The sequence below is a fragment of the Phyllostomus hastatus genome, unplaced genomic scaffold (assembly GCF_019186645.2).
Source record: "Phyllostomus hastatus isolate PE091 unplaced genomic scaffold, TTU_PhHast_1.1 phas_scaffold_21, whole genome shotgun sequence".
Lineage (NCBI taxonomy): Eukaryota > Metazoa > Chordata > Mammalia > Chiroptera > Phyllostomidae > Phyllostomus > Phyllostomus hastatus.
This window is the reverse complement of record NW_025334017.1, coordinates 31,090,848-31,103,481: the sequence shown is the minus strand read 5'-3', so window position 1 is coordinate 31,103,481 and position 12,634 is coordinate 31,090,848. Positions and strand designations below refer to the sequence as shown.

The 12,634-nt window shown below is 39.1% G+C and overlaps 1 protein-coding gene across 3 annotated transcripts in view; it reads left to right on the top strand.

Annotated features, from left to right (window-relative positions):
- Window positions 1-12,634, top strand: part of CSMD3 (CUB and Sushi multiple domains 3) — an 891,194-nt gene that overhangs the window by 456,683 nt on the left and 421,877 nt on the right. For all 3 annotated transcript variants that reach the window (XM_045861257.1, XM_045861256.1, XM_045861255.1), the window contains one exon: window positions 12,359-12,471. In XM_045861257.1, the coding sequence (XP_045717213.1) occupies window positions 12,359-12,471 (113 nt within the window). The remainder of the gene's footprint in view (window positions 1-12,358; window positions 12,472-12,634) is intronic.

The following is a 12,634-nucleotide window of genomic DNA, read 5'->3' as shown; positions in this document are numbered from 1 at the left end:
TCTGCCTGTTAATAAGTATATTTAAAAAGTTTTTTTTAAGTTTATAGATAATAGATTTGAAAAGATGTACTAAAACATGTTAAAACTATTTGAAGAGTTTTTTTAATAATGCAATAATTTTCTTAGGATAAATTTACATCAATAACATAAGAAACATTGTATTAATGAGATAACCTAGTCCTTTCCATAATTATTACATCTTTCCAAGTAGTTTTTCCCAGACAGGAAACACAAAGATACCCAGAACCATTATCCAGCATTATTATGAGGCACTATTTAAAGGTACATATGGAACCTCCAGTGTTTAATTTACAGGACTCTAATTGTTGTAAGTCTTGAGGAAAAACCCAGCCTACAGGCCATTTTTTTATGTGAGTAAATCAATCATTATAACAGTCAATTAAAGCTCCATGAATAATAGATATCCACTTTTACTTATTTATCTATACTTGGACTGTAGAGAACTGGTATCTCAAAGTCAGTCAAATAACATTAGACCCATCTTCTGCAGTCTTGATCTGTAAATGGTAGATTTCTGTCTGCCTCCTCATTAGATGCATTTCATCCTGTACCATCCTTCCAATCAAACCAACTATCAAAACTACTTCTTTGTGTCATATTTGGAGATTCAGTATCTGGATGCATTATCGGTTACTTTACTTTGATATTAAAAAATAGTAAGAAGATGGTTTCGCATTTACTCTGCCAATATTTGGATCGCTGAATTTACAAGCACAGACCGTGTCAATACTGTGTAAGAGGAAAATCCTGGCAGGCCAGTAAACTGTCAGGGAAGACTGTATTTAAGACAGGTGCAGCAGGAGTCAGGACTATTGCAATAGGGCCCAACTGTTGGAAAAAGAGTCTAGACCTTTGCAAAAGGAAAGAGAAGTGGAACTGAAATCTGCTGAGTCAATGGCCAGGATGGTTTTTAAATGCTGGGGTGAGCTAGTGAAGAAGTACCAGAGAATTGTAGGTAGAAGAATAATCAGTGTGAACAGGCCATTTGTGCTTTCTAATAGTGGCCTGTGAACGCTGGGTTCCTACACTCCCACAGAGACAGAATCAGGAGTGCCATCTCTTTTGATCACTGTACTTCAAAGGGATAGCTCCCAGGTCCTTGAGAAAGACATTCCTGGGTTGTAGAAATGTTACAGTTCAAAGGACCGAGACAAGATTTATAATTGCAAGGTTTCTAAAGTAATGTTCTAAGAAAAGGTAAGAGAGGAGTCTATAGTCTGGAAGAAACCCCTCATAATTTAAGCTCGTGTAAAGCTGAGGGGAATGTTAAGGTGCTCTTGACTGTTAGAAGTACAGTTTAGAACTGTTTAGAAATGGATCATGGGAAATATTACTGGGAGTACAGAAAGAAAAATGTAGTGTTATAAATGTTAGTTTTCTAGTCAAATTTGATTAAGTAAATAAAAAAACCACTACTGTGAATAGGACAGTAAGGCAGTCAATGAGAATTATAAGTTTGTTAGAATATCTTTTTGAGTTGAGCTCAGTGCCATTATCAGTTGTTCTAGAAAATTTAGGCCTCAAGTCCTTTGTGGGAGCCCCTGGGGTTTCTTTCCCTTTGACAGCCACATGGGTTAGCCTACCAAATATAAGTTCAAAGGGAAATATACAATGCTTCCAGGAGATATTCTCATTTTTAACAAGGTTCGCCATAAAGTTATAGGCTATTTTAATCTAGTATATTGCTAAATCTTAGCAAATGATTTTGATTCAACTTATGGAAATTGCCAAACATTTGCATAATTACTAGATGACAGTGGAAATAAGACAACTTCCTCTCTCTGATTCATTATGCTCTAGTATCCTCAAAATAGAAAATATGTGAATTAAGAGAGGCATCACCTTACCACAACCTAGCATTGGCCTCTGAAGAGGGAAAGACTTCAGACCACCCTCATATCCTATGCACCATAACTGGACAAAAATCTCTTACAACCCACAGGCACTAATTCAATAAAATCCAAAGCCACCAATTTCCAGTGAAGTTGGTTGGGGAAGACTGCCTGCTTATACGTAGGGAGTGTCCTGTAAAGAATTCTGTTGACACATTGCTCATGTCTTTAATGTGTTTTGGAGAGCTTCATCTTTAGATGCACATAGTTGGAGTCTAGTGCCTTTAAAATCTCTCTTTTACTTAGATGATTATGTTGATGACACAACATTATTAACTGAGAAATAAGGATCACAGCATAGCAATGATTTTGTTGGATTATCCCCATAATTTAGTAAAGTTTATTTTAGCCTCCCTTTCAGTTTTCTTCTGCAAAGTGCATTCGTGGAAAATAACAAAAATTGCTTGTCATATTAAATGTGAGGCTTCTGAGTTTGAAGTCTGCCACGTTGAACAGCGGCTTTTACAGCTCCATCAGCAAAATCATTGCCTTTGGATGTTTCCCTGGGAGCTCCACAATGGAGTGCGGGTCTGAGCAGGCAGATGTACAGCCTCTCCCAAATCAGCTGTCAGTGTTCTGTGAGATATTTTATTTCTTCTCAAAGTAAAGAATGCTGTATTTTCCCAAGTTTCCTCTGCTCATGACAGACATCAAACATATCACACATCCATGTCGCAATTCTCTTCTTACTGCTATGGACTAGGCTGCTATCCAATCTTTGCAAGAATTGCAATTCTTGTTACTACTATTGACTAGGCTGTTTTGCCAGTTTAGTTCTAGGAATAATATACACTTTCAAAGCTTCAGAAGAAGTCACTATAGCATGCAAAGCTTTAAGTTGGCCACTTTCATCCTGAGTCCATGATCCATCAGCAAACATTAAATCGGCGTTCTGAACAAGAATACTAGATGAATCGGGCCAGAGCCTACCATCTAATTCTCTTCCTGTTGTACAGCATGATCATCTGTTTGATGAGGATCTCGTAAAAGACTAACAAGATGTAGGAGATTGAATCTCCCAAGCACACTGTTGGGATTGAATACTAATGTCTGTTCATAGCTAGTCTGATGGCATACTCGCATAGTCTGGATTTTATGTCCTTGTAAGATAGCTGTTGCAATACGTTGGCATGCTAATAAGTTTGGTAACTAAAGGTGAGGGTTTCAGTCTTTTTATAGGCAGTCTGCTGCTGTCACAGCATCCGCAGTGTTGTGGCCCCCAGAAGATCTGTGGAATACATTATCGATGTGTGGTCTGAAACCAACTTTGGAATTTAAAATTCCAAAAATAGCACCTGTATTTTCATGACCAAACAAGCAGAAATGCTTTACAAAATTTGGAATCCCCCAAACCAAGACCATAGCAAGTTTTGGTCACAAGCCTCTTCAGAATGCACAGGCTTGATCCAAATATCTGAGAAGTTATTACGCAGTTGCTCCATCAGAAGTTTTTCTCACACTGCAAAAGCTGGAATACAATATCTTACTAGTCACTAGAATTGCCTCAGTTTGTTGTTGTTGTTGTTGTTGTTGTTGTTGTTGTTGTTGGTAATAGGAATTTCATCTGCAAATTGGGACAACTCTTTGGGGGCCTCAAGAACAACAAGTGCTCTAAATATTTCACCTCGCTTCAGTAATAACTCTGCTTATCTAGTGATGCATTATGCTCCATGAAGGGTGGATTGTAACAAGGACAAGGCGTCAGGTTTGCTTCGCTCCTTAGTGTCTGACTCCACCAGCAAACCATCTATATAATGAATACTTACAGATCCTTCTGATGAGATAGCTTTTGCTAAGCTGTATTTTTGTAAATGACTAGAGAAGTATAGGAGAGTACTGGAACTCTTGAGAAAAACTTTGCCACAAATATGGGACTCTTTATAAGTAAAAGCAAAGGAAAACTTAGACTTGTCCATTACAGGAACAGCATTCCCCCCATCTTCTCCTCCAAAAAAAGCAGAGCACAGGTAAATTTCAGAAAACCTTTGAAGAAGATGGTATCAAATTTATAATGGTCCAATGTTAGGAGCTACAGGTGTTAATGGAACAATGAATTTATTTTCTTCTTCAAGATCTTGCGTAAAGGTCAGCCTTCCTTACCAAATTTACCTTCCTCCTTTACTGAATATTTAGCAGCACAGGTATTACTGGATGGGTGCTCTTTTAAAACTGCTCCTCCTAAGCCCTGGCTGGCATAGGTCAGTGGATTGAGCACAGGCTGCAAACCAAAGTATCACAGGTTCGATTCCCAGTCAGGGCTCATGTCTGGGTTGCAGGCCATGGCCCCCAGCAATAACACATTGATGTTTCTCTCTCTTTCTCTCTTTCTCCCTCCCTTCCCTCTCTAAAAATAAATAAATAAAATCTTTAAAAGACCCCTGCTCCTCCTTTTTCTCATTCTTTTCACAACTGCATTTATTTCTTCTGATTGAGCTCTCAACAGAGGGCATTGTTTGACAGGTGGCCATGGCTTATGCTTTTGAGAAACAAGCCATTTCTATTGGTTCTACATCTCAGATTAAACCAATGTTGCATATTACAAGGCCCAAAAGTGATGCATTAATTTGTTTCTGCTCAAGGCTGCTTGTCCAGCGCCATGTGAGGCTGCCACTCTCTGCTGGATCCATTTTCTTTCAGTAAGCAAATCAGATGCTTTTTCCCCAGGGCACCACCCCTCCCCCAGACCCTCCATGTGGAGTATATAATATGATAGTCAAGTGGCACAGGAGGTCTTTCCACTATAGGCTTACATGGGAAGCAAGAGGCAATGAGAAAACATGTTTCTCATTCACAGGCTTCACCTGGGAACCATGGGACAAAAAAAAAACACACACAAGTATAAAGCTTATTCAAAATACCAACAACCAATCAAAGGGAAAGCGAGGAATTTCCAGGCAAATTTCAGAATAAGTTGCACCAGTATCTACCAGTAAGGGCAAGAAAATGTTAACTGGAGAGAAAGTTATTGAAACATCTTCTTCACCAGTTTCTACCTCTGAGATTCTCTCAGTCAGTTGTAAACCATTGGTTAATCACGCCCTTTCCTGATCTCCTGTTTCTGTAATGTCTGCATCATCTGTAATCTCGTCTCTCCAGTTCCTTTTCCAATGTTCCAGCTTCTTCTTCTGCTTCTTTTCTAGATTGGTCAGAATGTAGGTTATTTCCTTTAGCAAATAATTTTTAACTGAACAGTAAACACACCTGTTTTTAACTTCTTTTTCTTCATATTTTTAAAAGATTTTATTTATTTTTTTAGAGAGGGAAGGGAGGGAGAGAGAGAGAAACATCAATGTGCTGTTGCTGGGGGTCATGGCCTGAAACCCAGGCATGTACCCTGACTGGGAATCGAACCTGCGGCACTTTGGTTCGCAGCCCGCGCTCAATCCACTGAGCTACGCCAGCCAGGGCTTCATATTTTTTTAGGTTGTCTCAAAACTGAGTAAATGCTGCTAAGATTTGGGTAACTGTTTGACCTTGCTATTCTACCATCTTTTTTTTTTTTTAATTTAAGTTTGGCTAATCAGCAAGAGAGCCAAGGTAAAGGTGGATAGGACCAGAGGGTGATTTTGATCTGCCCCTGGATCCATGCATCTAAATTTTGAGAATCTCTCAGCAAATCTGCTGGTGGAAAATAATGGGTCAGTCACCTCCTTTGGAGTATATAACACTGTAGTTTGTCCCAGCTCACCTTTAGAGGAAAGGCTCTGGGCGGTCTCTTCCAGTGGTCTCCCAAGCCCTGAGTTCTCCCGTTGTGCAGGGTGGTGAAGAGTCAGCTACTCCTTGATGTGCTGGGTCATCTTCTGGTCCCCAGTAGGCTTGTGACATCAAGTGAGCACAGCCTGCTGCTTAGGGAGTTTCACACAATAGCCTGTGCACATGTGCAAGCGTGGGGGTCTGAATTAAAAACACTGTGAGGGAGGTCTGCAGACTTCCAGGAACCAGGGAAAGCTTTCACGTGAATGGTATCAGTGAGCAGCCATGCTGGGCAGATTCTCAACGGCATCGGCGTCACTAGTGATCAAATACGGAAGCTCGTCTTTCTCACAGGTTAACAAGAAAAACGTGCACTTACACAGCTTGTTTTTTTTTCTCATGTTGGTATATTCATTAACATAAAACTTTGTTAAAGTTTTGCCTTTTTCCAACTACCTAGGGAAATTGATTTGCATAGCGTTGCCTTCATATTGGGATCACCCTTTTCCACAAGTTTCTCAGCTACTCCCTAAACTTATCCGTTTATAATCTCTGCTTTCCCAGATACAAGATGTATGGAGACAGCATCCACACTGTGACAGAGTGTGCGCTCAGGGCTAGGATATGAGGCACACAAGACAGGTAATTCATTATCAGCTAAAGGAGTTGTGTCCTCGTCCTTCTTTGAAGAGAAATCCACTAACAAATGGGACCATATATCTCACAAATCACCACTTTTCTCTTCCCAGGATGTATTCGAGGCTAGAAAGGATAAAGAGGTGTAGGGGGAACAGAGGGAGTATAAATAGCAAAGAAAAGAAGAAAAGATTGCTGTGAAAGAGAGAGTACTTTTAATTCTCACATTCCCTCTTCCATTCTTCTCTTCCCCACTGGCTATCCAAGTCATTTTTAACTTTCTTCTTAGGATGATGCCCATGCAATCAATACCAGTAATTGTTTACTTAGAACAGTGTCCTCCTAAAACCCTCAAACATTCTAAAAGGCAGGATTCTTACATGCATTCCAAATGTGACAGAGGAGTTTAGCTGTTTAAGAGAGAGAACTGCCAGCAACATTCCTGGCTTCCCATAGTTTTTCTTTATCAAAAGCAGTTATGATCCTGATGGCATTTGAGAGCCCAGTTTACCCATGCTTACTCAACAGTAAAATCTTGACTTTGGAGAGGGGAATTCATCTGGCTAGTATTCCAAAAGGGCAGAGCACTAGAAGAGAGACTTTGTTTAACCCAGGGCCTCTATGTGACTTTTTGCGGCCATACGAACTCCCACTGGTCCACATCATTAGAAATGCCATTTGCCTCTCACCCTCATCATCACACTGTTGGGGAAATACCATTCAAACTTAAATTGCCTGCCATCCCAGTGAACCTTCTCCACCAAGCATAGAAAATAATGGAGCAGTTTAAATATTAAATAAGCATTAAACCTGACAGTGATATGCATCCCAGGTTATCTGTTCAGGAGATTGCTAAGAGAAATAAACCTCAATTTTTTGTATAGTCAAGCAGATACAGTCTCTCCATTACATACACATTTATCATTCTTATCCAAAGAAGAAATACAAGTTCTATTTTTATGACAAACAGGGTGTTACACCACAGCTCTGTGGCTGAACTTAAATTTCCACAGAAACAGGGAGACGGGGTGACATCCTCTTTCAGGGTCACATTTCAAAGAGAGGGTCCCAAGGCTTCCAAGAAAAGTATTCATGGCATGCAGAATTGGCAAGGGGCTCATTTAGCTTAAAAGATTCCAACCATTCGAAAGTAACAGATACCATTTATAACGTCAAGTTTTCTAAAGGGAATGCTAAACAAAAGGGGATGTTTGTCTTTCTAGCATAGGAAAATTATTATTTTATTTATTATTAGTTTAGGTTTACACTTACTTGTACACCACAAATGAGTAGTGAACTAGGTAGAATCGTGACCAGCAGGAAAACAAATTAGCGAGGAAACGGTTTAGAATATATGCAGTAGTTGTTCATGAACTGACAAAGTTACCACGCTGGAGGCTTTGTCTGGTAACATTTCTGACAGAATGGATACAAGAGGATATAATAAAGACAAATAACTGAATTTCGACTTGTACACCTCTTTAATATCTTCTGTGAGATGGACTGTTGGCATATTTGATATAATGGATCTAATACACATGCTATAGTTTCAAGCTTTCATGCCCATTTCATAATGGGCTTATTTTATTTTCTGTCATCTCTGACTTGAGTTCTTACTCTTGCCCATAAACTTGTTTTTCTACTGTAGCCCAAAAGACTAGAATGTATTAACTAACCGATTTGGAAATTAAAAGTTTACATGCCACAACATTTAATTGCAAGGTGTTTTCAAATAAATGGTAGTATGTAGACATATACACACAGATACATACATATATTACAAAGGAGAATTACCTGTGCATCTTTTATATTATAATAATTTGAAACTTGCTTTGTGAGTAAGAAATAACTATAATCTAAAATTTTATAGTATCTTATAAGGTCTTTATATCATAACAACCACAATTTTCCCAAATCATGTATAATCCCATAATTAAATCATGATATTTAACTGGGTTTCTTTGTGACAGATTCACATAAATCCTGTAACATTGGACACTGGTGCTGTAGTTATATTGCTCATGCAGTCCACTGATGATATTTTACAGTTTCTGGCGCCTGGCATTTTGCAGCCATGGTCACTTCAAGGATGTGTTCCTCCATGCTGCCCTCTTCTGGTCTATCATAGTATAGCCTCCATCCAAGAGATGCTCTCAGAGAATCCTTTTTATTACGGAGGAAAACTTTATGTAAAATTATTATTTTTTTTGGTCCCAGTGTTTGTTTTTGTTGTCAGCACTTAGGTGATTACGCAGAAAACTAATGGATACAAATAAATCGGTCATGAAAACCGTGTGTCTACATTGGTGTTGTAAATGAAAGTAGTACATTCTGATTTATATTATTGGCTTCTTGTGACATGGTTATGACCCATATCCCCAAGGCCGGATATACTCTGGTAAACCAATAAAAAACAAGGTTCAGCCCTGGCTGACGTAGCTCAGTGGATTGAGCTCGGACTGTGAGCCAAAGTGTCGCAGGTTCGATTCCCAGTCAGGGTACATGCCTGAGTTGCAGGCCATGACCCCCAGCAACCACACATTGATCTCTCTCTCTCTCTCTCTCTCTCTCTCTCTCTCTCCCCCCTCCCTTCCCTCTCTAAAAAATAAATAAATAAATAAATCTTTAAAAATTAGAAAAAAACAAGGTTCAAAACTGGTTTAAAAAACAACCCGAGGACAGGATGCTTGGTGGTGATAGGATATGTCATTCAAGATACCCTCATCAAAAGAAGTGAAAGGAAGTCACAGATAACTGAGATGATAATGAATAAAAAAGGAAAGAACACTGAATGGTTAGCAGTGGCAGAAGGGACATGGACAAGTTACAAGGTCTGAGAAATCTTACCAAGTTCTTAAATGAAAAGCCCATGAAAAAGAAGTTTCTAATACTTTGCCCACATAATAACCAAACATTATTTCTGATGTCAGCTGAGAGTGGATCATTCCTGAGCCTCCTTATCTCCTGATACCACTGCTTTAGTTCTCTACCTCATGCCTCCTCCTTTTTTAAAAAATGTGACTCTTTCAAACAGGAAATGTATTTATGTTCCCTCATCTTAAGTGGATCATTGTATTTCTAAGAGTAGTGACCAGAAAAGGACTATTTGGGCATGAAAACTGGGAAACTATTTAATAGATGTTCTGTTAACCTTCTATGTTAAGGTCCTGTTCACACTAATGATAGCTACCATTTTGAAGGATCCTCAAAGTCTTGAGAATTACATCAAGTACTTGCTATTACTATGTATTTCATCATGATCAAATAGCCATGTTCCAGCTAAAGTCAAAAACTCAGAGATGATAAGTAACCTATCCAAAGTTCTACAGATGGTAGAGTAGAAGACAGGCCACTGAAATCTAGTTGGTCCACCTTGAAAGCCTGTACACTACCTTCCATCACAAACATGGCCCTGCCTTTTCTAAAATGCAAAGGTGAGTGATGGCAATGGACAGTGAACTCCAAAGGAAGCGTACACTGGCTACTATGTACTATTTTTAGCTCCAAGGGTTTCTCAGAGCAGCAGGTTTTCCTGGACTTCGGCCATCTGTTAACTGAAAAAATTATGTCTGGGAGATTTTTTGACAGCCCATCAGTAAGTCTGGCATCTTTATACCAGCAGAACATCCTTGTAATCAAACTATTACTAAGAATAAAATGCATTTAAAAATAAGTAAAAAGGGTGGGAGGCAGGGATGAGTGGGTGGGTGGAGTGGAGGAGAGATAATGGAGACAACTGTACTAGAACAATAATAAAAAATGAGTAAAAAGATATGAATACACTCATCTGGAATTTAACCAAAATTAAGTTTGCCCTAACTTCTCTAGCAAAAATATTCAAAGGATTAGACACATCAAACTTTACACACACACATACACACACACTCACTCACACAAATCACCAAACACAATATTCAAAGGAATTTACTAACAACTAAGTAATGAATCACCCTACAAACACAACTACCAATCAACTTGATGTTTAACAAACATTTTAATTCATAAGCCCCCACCCCCTTTTTTTTTCTTGTACTGTTTTTAACTGTTGGGTCTGTAACACAGAGGGCTGGTTGTAGTGTTAGTCAGTTGATTTCCTGGGGTCAGTGCTGAGACACCACTGAGGGTCGCACCTATGGCCTCTCTCTAGTGGTAATTAGTGTTTTAGTTTGCTGCCCTGGTCTAACTTAGCATCTGCTCCCTGGGCCTGAGTTGTAACTTTCTGAGCCTGGGGTGGTTGGCTATGGGGCAGTGCTAAAACAATTGGTGAACCAGACTTGCCAAAAGTTATTAAAATTAACTTCTGTCCATCTGGTTTAAGGGTCTGATTGCCAAGTTTAAGATCAGATGTCTATGAAACTTTGTTTAAAATAGTCTGATGGGCAGATATAGTCACAAAAGTCTTAGCATCAAGTTTTTGAAGGTCACTTGGAAATGCTGGTTTCACTGTGGTATTAGAATCTGCTTTAATAATTGTGGTATTCACTGCAAGGTGGCTAGGGTGGTTACACTAGGGCAGGTTCCATGGGAATGGGCGTGGCTGTAGAGTCACCAGTAGAATTTATGTTTACAATTTCTTCCAGTTTTGTCTCCATGAGAATTGGGGGTGAAACAGTAACAACCTCAATACTATCATCATCCACTAAAGTTAAACCAGTGGATGCAAACCGTTCACGTCAGCTGGCATCACCTCCAGGATCCTTCTCCTTCTAGAAAGTTGGTCAGGTGCTTGCTTGAATGACAATTCCGTAAAATCAGGCTTAAAGGAGTGTTATTTACCACTCAGACTAATCGCCATCTCTGTATACAGCCTGATACATACATTTTAAACTTTATTTCCCCACCGCCAGCAACATCCACTCATGCACCGCTTGCTGCTAACGTTGCTTGGACTACTCCCTTCCCGCATACCTCCTGGCCTTCTGGACACTTGGCTGGTGGGCTTCACGAAGAAAACGGACACACAGGAAGTTACCACACAAAGAGGGCGTAGGAAGAACGATCTGGGTGGCAGGCAGCAGGGAAAGGAGGGGCAGGTACGAAATGACAGAGCAGCAAAACCAATTCCTAGAAACCCAATGCCCACGGACCGAGCTGCTCAGACCACACATTTTTGTGCTGTCAGCAGCCGAGGGAGCCCTTCCTCCAGACCACCAGGGAGGGGCGCTGCCCCGTGACAGCCGCCCTCCGCTGCGCGGATGGGAAAGGGCTGACAAGTTGTAATGTAGTTTTTCAATTCAGCTCTCCTCGTGGTTACAGTAATAAAGCTTGTCAGGGTAATCTCTTGTTTTAAACATATGTATTTTTAAAATATAATTTAGAATTCCCTAGCTATATGAGTATTTTACTCATCAGGGAATCCATTTGTTTCTCTTTCTAATCTTGATAGCCATTTTCCCCCAAGATCTTGTTTACTTATTTGCTGACCTCCTTTATATGACCTTTGGCTTTGTTTCAAGTATGTGACTACAGCATTTTTAGTGACAGAGGAAACATGAAGTAATGTCCCTTGTTTGGGTTATAAAAGTGAGCATTACTGAGTAAGATTATTAATGCATAGATTTAGTGATGCTATGTGAAATTAGCAGCATGGTTTTTAAAATAAAAAAAATATTTGCAGTAAAACATACATGACATAGCTAGCCTAACATTGGTATTACAAAGGATTATATTACATTAATTAACATTTTATTGTTTTTCACAGTGCTTAAATATTTTTTACAATATTCTTTAGAACAAGAGTTCTGTGAAACTTGCAAGATTAAAATGTAGTACATCCCTAGTGCTATTTTTTTAAGCTTAAAGATTTTTATAGATCCTTCTTTTCTTTTCAGCTCAAAAAGAAGTATACAATTCTCTGATGATCTAAAATTTAATGTGTTGCCTCAGGAGTATGAAAGAGCTAAGCTAGTTAAACACGTTAAATGGTACTTATTTATAATAAACCTGATCATTAAATTGTGTTTGCTCTGTTATATCAGTGCATAGTCTCGTAAATTTATCTGACAGTTGCTTTTTTTCTAGCCAAGAGTGTATTGAGAAACATATCTTTCTCATAATTTGCCTACAGAGAGTGTTTTAATAATCCATTTCACTCTTCTTCAACCATCTCTTTTTAGGCTGACTGGAAGCTTTGTGCCAGACTTGATAGTGAGCATGAGTAGCCAAATGTGGCTGCACCTTCAAACAGACGAAAGTGTCGGATCCGTTGGCTTCAAGGTTAACTACAAAGGTAATGATGAATTGCTGCTATGGGAAATATGTTATCTTAATACCACCAGAAAATGCTTTTGAATTCTAGTTTAATTGCATTTACAAAATAAGTTTTCCAGAATACAAGCAAGGATATATTTAAGAAATGCTTTCCTTTTTGAGCTACCTACAAATGTTTAGTT